We start from the raw sequence: 19,409 nt of genomic DNA on the forward strand, positions 1-19,409 counted from the left end.
AAAATCGTGAATAAGACAAGGATGCCCATGTTCCTTCTCATGTTCAATTTGAAATTTGACCTAAATCATAAGCTATAAAGTCATACAAATAAGAAAGGAAGAAATAAACTATTTTTATTTCCTGATAATATGATTGTATTCATAAATGTTCCTAAAGACTGAACCAGAAAATTTCTACACCTGACAAATGCATTCAGCAAAGTATGATCATACAAAACTAATGTACAGACATAGGTGGTCTTTTTACATACAAATGGCAAATACCTAGAAAAAATTCAAAGAAATAATATCATTCAAAAGAGCCTCAAAATATATTTAATAACTGAAAGCAAAATATTTTTATGATGAGAACTCTTAAGGCACAAAAATGGAAGGAAGAAAGGATGGAGCTGAAGGAGATAGCAGAAGACAGAAAGAACTCATGCTCAGAATTTGGCAAGATGAAATTTGTGAAAATGGCAACCCTGCTAAACTCAATCTACACTCAATGCAATCTCTATCAAAATTCCAATGCAATTATTTCCAGAAATTGAAAAATAAATCTTAAATTTTATAGGAGAATACAAAAGACCCAGGATGGCTGAACAACCCTCAAAAACAGCAACAGAAACAACAACAAAAATGCTGAAGGTGTCGGGTTATACTTTGGAGAGACAGTAATATGAACAGTATGGCACCGGCATAAAAATAGAAAAAAAATCCATGGAATAAAATTGATGACCCAAATATAAATCCACATCACTATAGCCCATCTACTTTTTGATAAAGTGACCAACAATATGCAAATATGAAAAGATATTATCTTCAACAAATGGTGCTGGCTAAACTGGATAGCATCATTAGAAGACTGAAATGTGTTCTTTAGCTTTAGACCTGTACAAAATTCAACTCCAAATGAATCAAGGAATGGATACCCTGAACCTCCATTTGAAATCCTTGGCACAGGAAAGTACTTTCTGAACAGGACCAACCGCAGGACCTCAATAGTGCAGACATTAAGACCAAAAAGAAATTTGACTTTTTTAAAAAAATAAATGTTTTTATATAGCAAGATACACCATAACTTGAGAGAAGCAGCAGCTTGCACAATTTGAAATAGATTTTACTAGTTAAACATATGACCGAGGATTAATATCTAGAATATAAAATGACCTCAGAAGATAAACATCAAGAAAACAAACAATTCAATTACAAATGGGGCATAGAACAAAACATTCCTTAAAAGGTGAAACACAAGCTAGACAGTAGTGATACACATCTCTGACCCAAGCACTCAGGTGGCAGAGGTAGGCAGATTTGAATTAGAGGCCAGTCTAGTCTACAGATTGAGTTTTGGGATAGCCAGGACTATACAGAGAAATCCTGTATCAAAAACAAACAAACAACAAAAAGAAATGCAAATGACCAAGGAATATTTTTAAAGTTTATAACATCCTTAGATGTCAAGGAAATGCTAATTAAAACTATTTGAGACTTCATCTTTCATCATTTAGAATGGTTAAGATCAAAACAACAACAACAGCAAAACCCAAAATACTCCCCACTCCCCACCCAAAAAACAATGTCACATATTTACTGTTGGTAGGAGATGAAACTGTTGCAGTCATTAGGGAAATCTGTGTGGAACTTCCTCAAGAACCTAGAAGTATACCTGATCCACCTCTCATATAATCAAAGGCCTCAAAAGCCTATGTGCTTATTCTTGTTCATGTCTGTTGTATTCACAGTAGGCAGGAAATATAAGAAGCCTAGATATTTAACTGACGGTTGGATAATAAATGTGTAGTATATTCATACAATGGAATATCATCTAGCTATTATGAAAATAAAGTTATGGAATTCCCAGATAAGTGGGTGGATCTGGAATCAATACTTCTGGTTAGTTAACCCAGACTCAGAAAGATAGTTATCAAGTATTCTCTCATTTGTGGATGCTAGCTTTGAATCTTTAGATTTGCATGTTTCATTTACAATGGCCTTAGAGGCCAGGACATTACTAGGAGACCATGGGGAGGGGCTTTCAGAGGAGAGGAGATTGAACTCACTGGAATCATAGTTAGTAATGCATGACTAGAAAGAAGAAAAGAGAAGGAAGGCTGAAGATGATGGTTGGCTAGAGAGTTCCCCACAGAAAAGGCAAAACTACATTCAACTTTTCTGATTGCTTTTTAAACACTGGCTTCTCACCATCACTTTTCTTTGGAATACAACTGTGATGGCTAGTCTGGCTTATAAACTTGCCATTCCTGAGAATTATCTGCATGACCTGTGACATGACCATGTCTATTCAGGGTTTTCTTGATTGCTTGTTGATGTAGGAGGGTCAACCCACTGTGGGCAGCACCATCTAACAAGATTTATCCAGAAAGTTCCTCACAGTCATTCCCATAGTTCAATTTGATGGTAGCAGTTCCTCAATTTAGATTCCCTGTCCCTAGGTGACTCTATAGTTTGTGTTAAGTTCACAAAAATTTAACCCAGAATGAATGGGTATATTTAAAAGGCCAAAGTTTCCACTGGTTATTAAAATTCTATTGGGAATTAAGGCCATGAACTAGAATGATAAAATCATGAACGAATTCAAGATTTTTTAATGACATGAATTTTCCCCAGCACTTCTTAGCTTTAAACGTTTGTAAATCTCAAAACTTCTGGGAAAGCACTTAAGAATCCTGGGTTCTTTCTCTGTCTTTTTTCCTCCACCATTCACTGTAATTTTGACAACATAAGAAGTGACGACAAAGATAAGATTTGTGACAGTAAGGGCACAAAACCACCAGAGCAAGTTGACTGTCAGATTTGTTAGCACTTTCTTTGCTGAGTAGGCAATATATCAGTCTCTTATATTGATGTTAGGAACATACACAACGCTAAGTGAATAACAGCAAACTGATGACATAAGAAATAACAAAAATATAAAGATCTTTTTTCAAAACATTTATTCAAATCTAGAATGCTTGTGATGGTGTTCTTGGTTGGCTGAATAATATTGACTTACTGGAGACAAACATACAAGCTGCCTAGAGAGGCATCTATGTAAGTGGGTGAGTGGCCTAAGAATAGTGTTCAGATGACTACTATAGCCAAGCTGTGTGCAAATGTATCACTTGCTGTAAGGCAAACATTTGAGGTGATGGTAAGTCATCTCGATCTGAAGGTGTCTATGTTCTGTCTAAAAGGGCAGTGGTTATTGACATCCGAATAATTTCTTTCTTAAGGAAAAGATAGCTTGTTATTTCATTAGTAGTGCTAGCTGTTACACTATCAGATGCAACACTGTAATCATTACTATTGATCAGGATTAACAGTTTGCAAGTTCCAGGTCAAACAAACCTAGCTGTCAAATATCTGTGTCCTTTGTTTATATTCAGTTATTCATTGACCTATTTATTTTGCAGTGCTAGGGTTAGAATCCAGAATATGTTCATTCTGGGCAAACTCTCTACCACCTAGCCATTACCCCAACCATGGAATACTATAATTTTACAGAATATTTAACAGTTCTAAAGTGGAGAAGGCAAAACACAGCTCAGATGAACTAACGGGGTTGCTTCCTGTGTAGCCAAGATCAAAGCTTACCCAGGAAGACTCCCCAGGGTATGACATTTGGGGAGCTGACCTCCAAGTTCAGTGTGTGTGCTCAAGATTCCAGCTTCTACCTCAGGCAGCCACTAGAGAACTATGCATTGAATAGAAGAAAAAATAATTAGGGTTTTCATGCTGCTCTTATTTTGTCCACCTCATCCTTAGTGATTAGAAAGGATTATCTTTAAGTATTGCTGTATAACAGATGGGAACTACAATATGAATAAATATATGACTTTCATGATGTAATGATTTGAGAAGCCTGAAATTCCCAGCGAAAGGATGTTCTTTCTAAACTGAACAACGAAAGAATCTTATCTTAGTAAAATGGACACAAAAACCAAGCGAAAGAGGAGGACTATGAGTAATGCACCTGAAGTTTTATATGTTTAAGCCATCTAAGATGGCAACTTTTCTAAAGTACATAAGAGAGAATGAACCCTAACTCTGCGTCTGTCTAACAGCACTTGATGAATTTGTATCTAGAGGTTTCCATAATCTCAGGACTTGAAATTATCAGCTTCAAAGATACTTTTAGAGAGATGATTGCAGGGACTCCTCTTAGTCCTTTCTAGTGGTATCACTCCTAAGAGCATCATTCACGTAGATCAACCAGACCTTCGGTACCACATTGATACAAATGACCTGCACCTCAGGGACCAACCCTCCCACTCTCAAGTCACTCAAACATTGGCAAGTTCGTTCAGTGTTAGAAGCTCTAAGGAAAGTGGAGATTACACCACACCCATCATTAGCTTTAAACTCATCGGAGCACGAAGCATGTTCAGAAAGTGTGATGCAATGCGGGAGCCATAAGTACTCAGTAAACGTTCACTCAAAAAGAGAGAAAAAAGCTTCGGGTTTTGGTTCTGACATTACTTTCTACTTAGCAGCACATCAAAGGACAGGAGTCATCTGTGATGACGCTGGAAGCCAGAAACGACCTCCAATCAGAACGCTCCATGTTTAAGCAACATATGGATCTAGTTCAGCCAGAGTTTCCTGAATGAATGTGGGCCTTTGCAGGCTTTCCAAGCACATTGAACAGCGCTCCATCACAGGCACTGGAAACAAAGCTAACGGTCTGCAAAGCCGCACATGATAGAGATTAAGCTACCTGTCCTGAGTGGATGTGATGGTATTTAAACCGGAGAAGGAATGACTTAGAGGGAAAGGAATTTAGGCACCGTCTCCTTTGTAGAATCTAAATGTGGCCTGCTGATTTCTTTTGGAAATATTTCCAGAGTTAAATATAACACTACGGTGCCCGTTATCAAAAGGGGTTTCCTGTGAGGTAGGCATAAATAATGTGGTACACGATTGCCGCTTTGACACCTTGAACATTTCATCCTGCAAACCGGGTAATGGAACTCCTCTCCCGGAGCTAAGCAGTTCGGGGAGTCTTTGCTGTTCGGCTGTGCTGCTAGGGCCATGGGCATGTCTGAATAATTGAGTTTAAGCTTAAATAATGATCAGATGCCCTTTGAAACCTACTGACAGACGCCAGACTCAACAAAGAAGCAGAGGTTTTTCATCACAGAAAGGACTCTGCCTTTGCAGGTGTGTTATAGAATGGTTAGCTGAAAATAGAATTAAACGTCTTCTACATCCATGCATTCTCTCAGGTAGCGTGATTCTTCTGAAAACGGCTATCTACTGTGAGTCAAATGTATCTGCCCAGAACGGTGTTGGTTTGGTAATACAGAAAGTAGAGCTGACGGTTTTAGATAGTCAGAGGAATTCTACTTGGTTTAACATTTAAATATTGTTTTTAAACTCTTGACTAGCTTATTTCGTTTTGAGCCCCATATGTTGAGTAAACTGGCAGCTATGAATCAAATTAATCCTTTCTCTCTCTTTTCTCCTTCCTCTTTAGTTAAAAATACCACTTTGTTTCATTGAAAGGATATTTGAGAAGCTTAATATTTTTCTATTCTGAACCCATCACTCTTAGGGTTAGATTCAGAAACACTAATAGTTTTGTTTCTGGCCATGAAGACAGAAGGGGAGGGAATAGAGAGGTCACCAGAGAGGAAGATCTAATTTATTGGCAGAACCAGTGGAGGATAATAAAGTCAAATGTAGCATCGTATAAATAGCATTGGGCAGCATCTCACAAGTCAGCCGTAATGCTGGGGCACCACCTAAGCGCTACATCTTATCTATTTTAACACTGGAAAGTGGATGATTGATCACTGTTGCAAGAGAAGAAACTGGGCTTTAAAGAGATTAGGCAACTTGAACACAAACAGTTAATAGAATCGCTGCGATTTTTCCTAAATCTGCCATCATCATATTATTGTCAGCATAGCGTCCTCCTCCCCGACACTAACTTCCCTAATGTGTCTGTATTTGGAGACAAGGTTTTGAAAAGTTCCATAGCGTTGGATGTATTATAAAAGTGTATTGCAAAGTGATTGATTTTATTTTAAAAAGAGAGAGAGACACTAGAACGAATACACATGAACAATCAAAAGAGCATGGAAAGCAAAGAAGACGGCTGCTAGAAACACAAGGAAGAGCCTCCCGAAAACTAGACCTGCCAACACTCTCGCCTTGAATTGCTCACCCTATGAGCAAATAACTTTCTTTTAAGCCAGCAGAGTCTCTAGCGCTTTGTTATGGCAACATTAGCTAGGCTAACAGAAAGGTGAACTTCACACATGCTTTAAGCTTGTTTGCTCTGTAACATCCTCGTTAGTAATATGCCACGTCACTTATTATAAATGCCCTAAGCATGGGACTGTGGTTGACTTGTTATAATCACCCTATCCTCAGGACTGGACACATTCTAGACACTTCATCCATTCTCATAAGACGGACAACTGATGAATGTGAGCAAAGTGATCCTACACTCATACTTTTTCAGGTATATATATATATGTGCCTGCTCAGGTCCTACAACACATTGTGATTTAGGGAAGAGCCCCTCTCTCTCCTGCAGTTAGTACAGGCCAGGACTTTGACTCTCACTTGACCTTGCTTTGTGCTTTACTTTGTATGTCACAGCACAGGGACCTTTCACTAAACCACTTCCACCATACAGGTCCTACAGATCTGGACGCTCTATGGTCATGCATCTCCCTTGCCTTCCATAAAATTACTCTTTCTAGTATCTGTTTTTTAAAAGGAGACAGACTAAAGACATCTACAACCAACTACATCCCCCTGACGAGCTGGTGGAAGTCCGATGTCAGATCCCTGATGGAGAAAAATAAATCTATAAAATCTTAATTTCAGCTAAGGGCAAGAGTCACACCGTTTGTGAATTCCGGAGAACGGTTCATGTTTCCTTTTGGTTCTTTAGCAAAGAACCTAGGCTTAGAATAGTTAAATGGTGTACCAGCTTGCACTCTGTAGAATCCTGACACTTAAAGCAGGGACCCTGCTTGGGCAGTAATTACCAAGAACACATGTGTGAGACATGCAGACTCTCTGGTCGCATCCAGGCCTGCTGAACTTGACTGTACACTGTGAAGTTGGAGATAAACTTTGGAAGCAGTGACAGGATCAAGGCTTTGGATACAAATTCAGTTCAAGCCCCACGTGCTTTTGTATCTTCCCTGGGATTTCTGAAACCAAAGCCTACTGGTTCTTATCCTGGATTGGTTTTCCCAGAGTATCATGATATTCATGGCAGATCATCTGCTGTGCCAGTAGTCAAGTCAGTCCTCAAGGGTATAAGCCAGCAGTCCAAAGCACATGCCTGTCCATTTGAGCTCCCATCTATCCCTCTCCCCTTGCCCTCAGAGCTGTACCTATGACAGGGATGGAATGGAGTGGAGGTGTTACTTCTAAGGTAGAGAGCATCACTGCCTTCCACAGTCAGCTGCCATTACTACCCTGTGTCATCATACTTGACCCCCAGGACAGTCATGTAATGGGACTGTTGCATGGGTGAAGAAACTGAAGCTCAGATCATTAAACTAAAAATCTGCGGCACCTATGTGTTACCAGCTTTTCAGAACAGTGGGTTTGGAGAACACATCTTAAAATCATCCAACTATTCGGGGACCATTCTGCAGTAACTTTGCTACACTTTGGAACCCTTTGAGACCTCTCTAATTTGAAGTGACTGTCATTTATTTCCACCTGTTGGATGATGCTAAGAGTCATAATTCTGGGCTAAGGACCTCTTGTATTCCTCACTGTAATCTTCTTCCATCGTCTCCACGGCCTGTGATGATGTGTATTCTGCCTTCCCACATGAGACACCACAGAAGCTCTTTCACTACACATATCCATGTCATGTTGGATGCTCTGCTGAAACCCCAAGACTCTTGAAATGGAGCTCAGATGGATTTATAATGACAACAGATGGAAAAACCCACATACGTTCCCACTTTCGTTCAACACGAAGGGGTAAGACATGACTGACAGCCCATTCCCTTGGAATCACTTATAGGCTATAACGCCCCCACACCTTAGCTTCTTTAGTCATGGTGAGATGAAAAAGAAACAGAGCAGCTATGGGGAAGACCCGGAGGTTCCCAGTACAAGCATGGAGATGATGAATGAACACTGACTGATATTCCATATGGAAAGAAGGTGTGAACTACAGCCGACACAGGAAGACAAGGGACTGCTGAGAGCCCTAAAGCTCAACCACAACCCACTCCCAGTAAGACCAGCTGCTTTCTGGAAGCTCCACTGACCTTGCATGTGTGGTTTCTATTCATTCTCCATCTTCTGAAGAATATCCCTTTGCTCTCTATTGGCCAGAAATAAAGGACAGAGTGTGTTTGCTTTGGCAACAGGGCTGCTTCTTGATACTTGAGGGAGCCTTACTTATGGATACTGGTGGACTCACAAGTATGTTAAACAATATATGGATTCCTCTAGGTTAACAGGGCCGGGCCAAGAATCTGAACATCTTTGTCATTATTCACAGTTTCAACCAAGTACTGACTAATCCTGTTAAGACTAAGTTAAAAAATAGAGCCAAGAAACACCACTTTATTGTGTTCTTGCTGTTTTCATCTCTCTCTCTTCCTCTCTCTCTCTCTCTCTCTCTCTCTCTCTCTCTCTCTCACACACACACACACACAATTTCATAACATACTAATCTTGTATTCATCAGATAGCTCTATCTATGTTATAATGTTATAGCTCTATTTATATAGAGAGCAGATTAATATAATTAAGCTGACTTAGTAGGTGTATGGAACAGATCCCCTCTGTGTCCTGTCAGTGGTTTGGTCCAAGGCATAGATTTCCCAGTGTCCGAGTTAGGGTTGACACACTGTGTAGAAAACACAGAATTCTTTTTAACCTCAGCTGCTGATGCATAGATTTAGTACTTCACAGGGGTTTTAATAAAGAAGAAAATGCTCTTGGCAAAAGAAGTCAATGTGCTTTTCTTGTGGCTTGGGGTATTTCATTTGGGAAGGGAGTGTTGACAGTCATATGAGGTTAAAATTATGGTGAACTGTGAGTGCACAGTATTGGGATTAAGGGCTAAAAGTCAGGCTACCTCTACCCCAACACCCCCTATTTGTGTGAATCAAGTAAGTGGTCCCTCTGAACCTTAGTTTCCCTTTCTAATGAACACCAAGTCTTTGTTGCATCTTTATGGATAAGGTGCCGCAGTCTATTGTGAAACTAAACCAATTAAAGTGGGTTATCATTGGGAGTTTCATCTACATAGTAGTCCTTTTCTTCTATGAGTCCGTGAATTATCCCAGTGTTTCAAACACTAATATGATATGTTTCCTAGGCTTCTCTGTAGACTCACCTACTCTAAAACATCATATTTATCTCCTTCATAATGGATAAAGTCATCATCAAAATAAATCCTCTGGGTACAACTCCAGCTAAAGCTAAGATGATCAGTGTATTGAGACAGAACATAATCCTTAATGACTCAGTAAAAAAAACATTACTGATAATGTATAGACGATGTGGAGGATAAAGTCTGGCATCTGACAGCAGAAAGTATTCCTAAAATTCAGATACAAACGTCTGTGTTCCATAGAATGTCTTCCTGCAACATATAATTAGACATTAACATTGAGAAGTCAAGAGCTGGACAGATAGCTCAATGGTTAAGAACACTTGCTGCTCTTAGTTTCTAGCACGTATTTTGGGCGGCTCATATACCTGTAACTCCAGAGGTTATGAAATCACATATCTTCTGTTCTTCACACAGGAACCACTCATGCATGCAGTGCATATACATGCATGCAGGCACTCATACATATGCACAAATATGAATAAGTCTATTTTAAAAATTAAGATGTTATCTCTTAGGCCATATAGTAACCCAATGAAACCCTTCAGTTGCCTGCCTCTTGCAGCTCAGATATAAATAAGGAGGGAACAGTCAAAGACAAATGATACAAATAATGTCCTCAGAGACTGGAACCTCAAAGCACATTCTCAGACAATGGGGGTCACTGACGAAGACACCATACAGCCCAGCACTGCTTCTAAGTCCTAGATCTCTGAGTGTTCAGGTAGGTGTGTTTGCTGGTAAGTACTTCCGTACGCCTCTGACCAGATCTTTAGAGACCTTAGGATCTCAAAATTTGCTTATCAGTCCTTCATACTGGCCTGGGACACAAAAATCTAGAAATTAAAAGGTAATCCAGTTACTTTGTGTTTTGAACAAATAACAACAACAAAAGCAACAATAAAAGCAACAAACCCTTCTACAGTTGTTCATAACTTCACAGTGGAGATGAGAAGGGCTCTCCCAGAAGTCTGGGTAGTTGTGGCCAACCCGAACTTCTGAGTCCTCATTGCTCTTATCCTATGCTCAGTAGAAGTCTCTATCCCCTAGACTCCTTTTTCTAGACACACACACACACACACACACACACACACACACACACACACACACACACAAACACACTTAAACTCATACACACTGCTTACAACTCTCCCTCACTAGTTCTTAACTTCCATTAAGATTATGTTTTCATTGTAGTTTTAGATTTTATATTTTGGGTTGTAAGCCTAGCCTTTAACTGCTGAGCCATTTCTCCAGCCTTAGTTTTAAATTTTAAAAGAAAACATTTCATTTTATGTTAATAAAGCCAAAGTTTGTTTCACTAAACACTGGAAAAATACATCACAAAGATAATCCAGATGAGGCCAAGAGCATCCTGAGTGGTACGGTTGTAGACACAGAGGCAGACTAGATCGTGATGCCTCCCTGTTCTGTATTGGGTTTTAGTTTGTTACAGTTTGTTGCGTTTCTGACACTGGAATGGTTAGAGGCAGAACTATGACAATGGGAAACTAACCATGAGCTTGCTATTTTCTCATCCAGTCGACAATGCTGTGCTGGGTCCCAGTTGATCACAGCAAGCTGTCCCAGGTCTCTTTTCTCTGGATAGCTGCATTTGCTTTGCTTAATTTTAATTTTTCCTTTGGCCTTACATTTAATCTTAAGGGTCAAAAGTGGGAATCACGTGACATGCGTTCATGTTCAAACGTAGCCTGCATGTTCTATTTTTCTGAGTTTTTTTTTCATGGTTCCATACATGTTTTTTCATTGACTAACTAATTAATTGTTTTATACACATGAATGTTTTGGCAGTGTGCATGCAAGTGTACATATGCATGCATCAGATTTCCTAGATCTGGACTTAAAAATTGGTTGTGAGCTAACAGTTTGGTGCTGGAGATTCAACCCAAGTTCTTTGTAAGAACAGTCCCTGCTCTTAAGCACAGAGCTATCTCTCCAGCAAAACAGTGTATGTGTTGTAGTTTATATAAATATTAAAATTTCAAATCAATTAACCTGCAGCAACCACAGAGTGTAAAGGTAAGTTTATTTTGATCTCAATGCTTACAAAAGTTCAACTCTTACATTAAACACTAAGTAATGTTATGATGCTTGTACCCCACAACTAATATTGACTGTACACAATTAGCATAATCCCTATAATACTGTATCAACTACGTGAATAATAATTTTTGCTACTTTTTTTAAGTCAATGACAATGTGAGCTCTTAACAGAACTTATACATCGAGAAGAAAACTAAACCATTTGGGTAAGATGGTCTCATCAATTTCACTTTTTCCAGGTGTTATAGGTAGACTAATAGAGTCCTTTGTACCAAGTTTAAAAGTAATGAAAATCTAAATACAATTAGGAAGAGGGGACATCGAAAAGGATAACCTAAAACATGACATGTCTTCTTGTGCTTGGGGGAAGGAGTCATGACATTTGTGGATACAGCGATGGAAGGAAGACATGTAGTTAAACCAACCCAAGCACTGACTGCAAGCCAGCCTTGAGCACATTAATGTTAGGGAATGAACATTATCTTGATTACTACATGTGAGCAGCAGATGCCACCCTCTTTCTCTTTCTGCTGACGTAATAGAGTGCATCGTGCTTGAGGAGGATAATGGGGTGGGAATAACACACGGCGAAATAGATTTATGATAAGAAGAAAGGGGTTCCTCAGTCAATATCAAAACCCAAGGACCGGACGCTTGGCATGTTTAAACATTAAGTGCCCTAGGGGGTGGGAGAGTGGACATTCTCTGTCAATTGACAACAGCTTGGTGCAATTGTTAGTAATGTGGAGTGTCATTATGGCCCAAACAATTGCTGCCTGGTGCTCTCCCACTGCCCTGCATTCAGACCTTCCCCTATATGCAACTCACATAAACATTCACTGCACAGTGCTTAGTGCTCTCCCGGACTTAGCTCCTGACTGTGTGTAAGTCCTATGCCCCACCAACTCTGGAGGCTCGGTCATCTGTGCTCCCTCAGTGCATTCAACCAAATCCGGCCACCACAGGTCCAGAGTAACCGAAAAAGTTGTTCTTGTTTTATTAGTTCTTGCAATCCCGTACCTTTCCTGTTCTTCAGGCATCATCTGACAGCATACATTAAGCCTTCTAAAACACTAGTACTGTTCCAAAGAAAACAGTTCTAGATAATAGTGAGAAATCCCCTTACTGGATGAACCTTTCAGTTATTGGGTTTAACTGTACGGCCATACATTTGGTCACTAAATCATTCTTTAGAATGGAAAAGAAGACCCAGAGAAGCCCTAGAAATGGCTCGCCATGGAATTTTGTTCAGAGCTCTTGGGAAGAATAACGTAGTAAAATACCAATGTAGTGTGGTAAATAGAAACAATAAGGGTGGGGCACATAACGACGGCTTTCGTTAGGGTTTCTGTTTGTGATGATTGTGGCCCTAGATATGGAAGTTCACATATATATGTAAATTGACATATAAAAAGGAAGAGCATACATATCAGCTCTGAGAAAAGGAAAGAACATTTAAAATATTTCATCCAAACCTGCCTTCTGTACAGTGAGTATTATTAGAGTTATTGGAATGTCTGCCGGAAACCTCAGACCAAGTGTGTCTTCCACCCAATCACCCACACAATCATCTTTCTTCGATCTGCCCATCCCTAAGTAAAATAAAATAAAATAAAAACAACATCCATAAACCCTAAAGCTTGTGACATGTAGGCGTCTCCATATAGATCATAGACAAACACAAAAGTTTGTAATAAAGCTGGATCGGTGTTCCCAGGGTCAGAACCTTGCTCCTGCGAGAGAGGTCTCAGTTTAACCGCACAGTGCCTCATTTTCTGACCGGTCCAGGACCAGTGAGTCAGGCCCACGTTCTGTCAGCATTGTACAGCTCCTCACAAAGGCTAGGAATTGGCTCCGCCTCTTCCTAGCTCCTCCCCTTCCCACCAGAGGCCTGAAGCTGCCCAGTGATCACAGTTTTTTCTTCATCTTGGCACGAGGGCTGTTCTCTTGTAGGATAAAAGTGGAATTCTCTGCTGTCTACGGGGCTTTCCCCAGGGAACAGAGCACGAAACCCAAACTTATATAAAATCATATCCTGTTTGCAAACATCCTATTCCCTCCGCTTCTCACTAATCGGGTCCCATAAACCCCAGCCCAGCTTGAGAGCCCATTCCTCATCTAAACAAATGCCATAGGCTTCTTTATACTTTTACAACCATGTCAAAAAATAATATTGCCTGCCAATAGTGATGTGATTGGAGTTGCCTCCTCAGAGCCATAAAAGAAGCAAGGAATCTGTTATCAATTTCTCTAAGTGTACCGGGGGAATTATGGGTCGATTCAGTTCCAAGTTATAAATGACAACTCAAAAGCCACAGAAGCGTTTGAAGCTGGGAGCTGATGACGACATTATCATAAAAGCCTGCTCGTCCTTGCGTTTGTGGGTTTTTCCCCCCTATCAAGTGAAGAGGGGTAAAGTTAGGCTGAGAAATGACTTCAAGATTTCTTCGCACAGCAGCAGGTCAGATGTGATGGCCAGGAAAACGACTACTATTTTTAGTGACATACCCTGAGGAGAGAGAACTAGCATGGTCCTGTTCTGGCTGTTCTTGCCAGAGCCTCTTAATGATCTCTTTCACTACACAAAAGCCAAGTCTCAGATTTGGTGAAACCCTCTTTCAAATGGTGGGTTTTCTTGCAGTGGAAGTACTCATAATTAGAAAAGAGTCGTGCCCTGGTAACTAAAGAAAATGAGACTCAAGCACAAAGAAATTTGGAAACCTGACATTGTCCCTTAAAACATTGTTCTGGGGAGCACATTTTTACAGTGTCCTCAGTGCTGCTTGCCATGAGCTGGCTGACCAAGACTCCAATTACCACAAGCAATTCTAGGGGAAGCTCTAATAAGAAGCAGAGACTTTCTGATTTCATAATGTCCGAGGTCATCTCCTCAAAGGCCAATTAATCCACCAGCATTCGGTAGCTCCACATTAAACCTACAGACAATGAAGCTGTATTTTCAAAGCAATGACAATCTTCATTATGGATTGGAAAGCATGGAGTATTTTTGAATCGAAACCAATGGATCCATCTTAGGTAATTTGAACCAGAGGAGTGTTTTTAAGACAAAAGCAATTACCAAGTGATTCCAAACCTCAATGGTGTATCCATAATGCTAAACTGAGCTGCACCAAATTCATACTGGCTGTCTTTACTTGTGCTATGTCAATGGTTGCTTGGAGGTGAAAATATAGGCTGGTTGAAATCCAAAGGACCCAGAGTTCTTTCTAGGGCCATATCAAAACTAAAGATCTAAGGAAGGAAGATGGCTCAGGTATGGTCAAGAATAGGATTTAATTATTTAAATTAATAGCAAGAATTAATAATAATTGTTACACCCAAGATAGCTCAGCAGGTAAATACACTTTTGGGCAATGCTGACGACCTAAATTCAATTTCCAGAATTCATAGTGAAAGGGTAGAACAAACAGCCCAAAGTTGTTCCCGACTCCCACAATTCTGGCTTGAATGCTTCCTATCCCATATACACACACATAATAGGCAAAACTTAAATACAGCTGTGCAAACATACAAAACTACCGAATCATATACATTTGCCACAGCATCAAGTTAGAAACTTAGCCCTGTCATATGCGGGCATGCACACACACACACATACACACACACACACACACACACACACACACACACACAAAACAAAACAAAAAAAAACAAAAAAACAAAAAACAAAAAAAACAGGACCTATCCAGAAGACTAGAGAAAATTTGATAAGCATAGTGTCCCTCTCATGTTCTCTCCAACCTTCTTCTTCGGGGTTAGCAGAGTTGCCTCATGCACAACTCATCCCGCCATTGCCTGTACTGACATTCATCAGCCGTCCTAGCACCAACCCAATCAGGGTTATACCTGGGATAAAAATAAAAAGGTACCCTGTGGCCCCTGCTGTGCTTCATGCTGGGGACACAGAGCCAGCAGAAGCAGCTGCTACTCATTCTTCAGGTACTTTAAAGACCGCACTGAAGTCTTTCTACCTGAAGACTAAGTTAACTTGGTATGGGTTCAGTGAGGGTCAACAGGGGTACTTTGGGACAGTGAGCCTCAGGTGTATCCCAGGTTATATTTTGGAGAGGCATCTCAAGGAGGCATCTGTAGCTAAGTAATATGTCATGAATTCGACATACGTGTACAGGAGTAGGTTTCATTGCATGTGATTCTTTGAATAGCTTTGATTTCCTTCTCACCACAGTTTTTGTGAAACAGCTTTGTTTCACTTTGGTCCATTTGTAGGTAGGTACTTTTTCTCTTAACATGACCATTTGGGATATTACAACATACTGGCAAAGGCAACGAAAGCCATTTCAAAAGTCCTCTGTCCTCTCTCTGCCTTCTAGAATGATCCTGCAAGCTCCCAGCACCACAAGAAGTTTGCTACAACTGGCCAGTTCTAAAGTGAGGTGATGCCTGTTTTGTGTCAAGGATCAAATGGCAAAAGTCACTGATGAGCTGCTAAGTAGGGAGCCACGTCAGGCACTGTGAGGCTATGGGACAGAGGAGAGTCAGCAGTCATCTGTTACTGATGAATTTGATAAACCGCCCCACAGAGTCCACACCAATACTTGGAGTCCTTCACCATTGGCTGTGTGATTTTCAAAAGTCCATGCAACTTCTCTAGAAATTCAATTTTACTTGTCAAAAATGGTGTTAGTAATACTGTTTATGGGCTCCAGAGATGACTGTGATTAAGAGCCCTGGCTGCTCTTCCTGAGGACCCTTATTCGGTTCTCAGCACCACGAGGTGGCTCACTACTCTGTGTAATTACAGTTTCAGGGGACCTGATGCCTTCTCCTGGCCTTTTGGGCACAAAGCTTGTGATACAAAGAGATGTCCTGTGTGCAGTGACAACACCCATACACATTTGAAAGGATGACTTTTACATTCGTTTGCTTTCCAGAACTCAGCTGTGATAACCTATTCAGTCCAATTGGATATTGATTGGTGCTAGCATTTTATTTCCAGATAGGATTGGGGAAGAAGAGCCATTCCTACATTAGGCACCATTAAGATGATAAGATGAATATCTTGGAAATTTTCTGTATGAAAATAGCAAAGAATTGTCAAAACATGATTTTTGTTCTCTCTTCAAAATCTACAATTTTTACTTGATTTGAACATCTTAGTCCCTGGAAACCTGACCTAGAGTTATGATGTCCAGACATGGCTTGGCACTCTATGTTACAGAATGAAGATTTGTTACTGGTTAGGGTTGACTTTAAATAGATGGCAGGCTATAGGGTTTATTCTAACCATCCACAAAAGTTTAGACATTTTTCTTCCTATATTGCTGGATCTTAACAAATCTGTCCTAGAAATGTGATATAAATACCCTGGGTCAAAGGGCTCTGTTAATGAACTATTGGAGACCAAACACAAAACAAAACAAGATAGGACAAAACAAAAACCCGCAATGGGTGCACAATGTCCCATAATGCAAAGCATTTGGTGTGCAGTTTGTTCCACTTTCGCCAGCTATATCATGTATGTGCCCTACTGGTGAAATTCTATGGAAAATCGAGTTGTGCTGCAAAAATACTTAAAAAATCTCTCCTAAGAACCTTTCTCTAGCCATACAAAAGCCTAAGAATGCTGAACGCAAGGAATGAGTGCCTTAGCACACAGCTCAAATGGCAAGGCCTCGCAGTTGGCATAGCTCTATGTCGTCATCATCAAAAAATTCTTAAATCTGTTTTAAACAGGAAGCTTTAGAGTAGGCACTCACACTAGGATCACACAGCCCTTTCTGAAAAACAGTCCCCAACACAACTCCAGAGATAAACCAAGGGAGAGTTTCTGTAAGTTTGTGTAACTTTAAAAGCAGCAAACAAATCATCCTTACCCCGAGTCCACCACAAGGTAACGAGGAAAAGAATTTTCGAGAATCATCACCTGTGTAGTACAAAGACAGGAAACAAAAGTGCTATGAATGCAGAGGTCTGAGATTTTGGGTGTTTACAAACATCTAGTAACCCATAGGTACTCATTATTTCACTTGGAAAATTAAAACTTAGACCAGCCAGAGTTAATTTTCAGAATATACTGCTTGTCTATACACAGGTACAAACTCAAAGCAAATGCGAACAAATAGGAAAAAAACATAAACAAGCATAGAACTGGTCAGCTCACAGGAACAAGTTTTGCTTGTGGCTCTTCAGATCACGACTCCTGAGGTGCCTTTGCAGTCCCAAGGGAAGACTCTGGCCTGAGCATTGCCCAAAACTTCTCCTGACTTCTTTCTTTTCTGAGGTCCCCTATACCCTCCCAAGACTATAGAGTACTTGACCTCCACTCCCTGATGTTCTCTTTTCATCTAAGCCCTTGTTATCAGATATAAGTAAGATCAAGTACATCATAGGCCTTTCCAATGTTTGCAATTTAAAAAAACACATAATACAATAAGAGAGAATAATATCATCTAGGGGAATCTATCAACTTAAATACAAATAATTTAAAATTTAATTTATGTATGATGATATAAATACAAATAATGTCAAATTTAGCATATATGTTGAAATATATTGTGGTTTATTTCCTGGAATTAAGGCAGTGAGCTCATCATCATTAGGGGAAACAGGTACAAACTTACACTTCTCCTACGTTCTGCTGATGATCAAAAAAATGCCAACTGAAACTGAGACTAAGCCTGTGGTGAATTCACATTATCTGAGTGCAAATCCAAAAAGATTATACTGTCACCGATAAAAAGTTTGTTTCAAAAACAATAAATTTAATGAGCTGACATTTTAATGCAGTAACTGACATGGAAAATGATAAGGAAAAACTCATGAATAATGAAAACATCTAATTTGGTAGACAGATTTTCCCCCTCAAAACCAAAACAACTGAGGGGGTAGCTCAATGACAAGGCATTTGCCTAGAATGTAAAACATCTCGGGTTTAACATCATCCTATTAAAACTTCAATACTGGCACAAGTAAATACACTTTAAAACAAACAAACAAACAACAACAACAAAACCCAGAAAACTTGGAGCCCAGAGAGGCTTGGTGGGTTGCAATGCATGGTAACCTGAGTTCGAGCCTCAGAAGGAGAGAACTGACTCCTGCAGTGCATGCTCTGACCACAGAGCCATTGCTCAAAATTACTGACACATATAACCATATGAGCATGCACAGAAATAAGTCACATACTTCTGCTTAATGCAGCAGGAGGGTAAAAGTTTTAATAGTGTTATTCTTCAGAAGGTTATCCATGTACCCCTGCATTTTTTGCAAGTGTAAATCCATATCTCAAATGTGAATTAAAAACATTTTTAATATCTGAATTTATTATTTATAATTAAGCAATTAAGAGAGGTAAAAGAAAATGTTGTAATGCAATAAAGTATTTCAAATAAGTAATCTAAGGTTTTATTACGTTCTAAGGGAATAAGGGAAATAAATTTATTTAGTGATGTTTAAATCTTATTTAGTTATATAGCAATAAATATAAAGTACATAATTGATAATTTTAATTTAGTTATATGCAAGAAATGTTTGAGTTACTTCATTGACTGAAATTATTGTCTAAGAGCATGGTATTAGCTTATCATTGAACTGAACTCTGACTAGCTTCCAGGTAATAAAAACTGGCACTAGAACAACAGGAGCATTAATGCTATAGAAAAACTTCTACTAGAAACTATTGGGGATAATATTTTCAAACTCTCATTCTACAAGGATCAGAGTATAGAGCGATAAATAGGTAGTCATGTTCTTATCCAATTATTTTGTAATCTATAGATGTCCTTCAAAATACAAAGACTGGTAGGTCTGATCATGCTGAATTTTTATTTAAATTCTTTTTCTTTTTTTTTTTTTTTTTTTTTTTTTTTGGAGCTGGGGACCGAACCCAGGGCCTTGCGCTTGCTAGGCAAGCGCTCTACCACTGAGCCAAATCCCCAACCCCTAAATTCTTGCTTCTAGTTTTAAAACATATTTTTGAGTTACAAATGACCCCCCCTCTCTTTGGGAAGGGTTGGGGAAGTCTAATGTTACACAGGAACAAATGGAA

At 39.5% G+C, this 19,409-nt stretch overlaps 1 protein-coding gene across 32 annotated transcripts in view; it reads right to left on the reverse strand.

Annotated features, from left to right (window-relative positions):
• Hdac9 (histone deacetylase 9) overlaps positions 1-19,409 on the reverse strand; it is an 862,183-nt gene that overhangs the window by 216,369 nt on the left and 626,405 nt on the right. For all 32 annotated transcript variants that reach the window (XM_063262499.1, XM_063262495.1, XM_063262482.1 and 29 more), the window contains 1 exon segment: positions 17,236-17,285. In XM_063262499.1, coding sequence (XP_063118569.1) covers positions 17,236-17,285 — 50 coding nt within the window.

This window comes from Rattus norvegicus, chromosome 6, assembly GCF_036323735.1.
Source record: "Rattus norvegicus strain BN/NHsdMcwi chromosome 6, GRCr8, whole genome shotgun sequence".
Taxonomy (NCBI): Eukaryota; Metazoa; Chordata; class Mammalia; order Rodentia; family Muridae; genus Rattus; species Rattus norvegicus.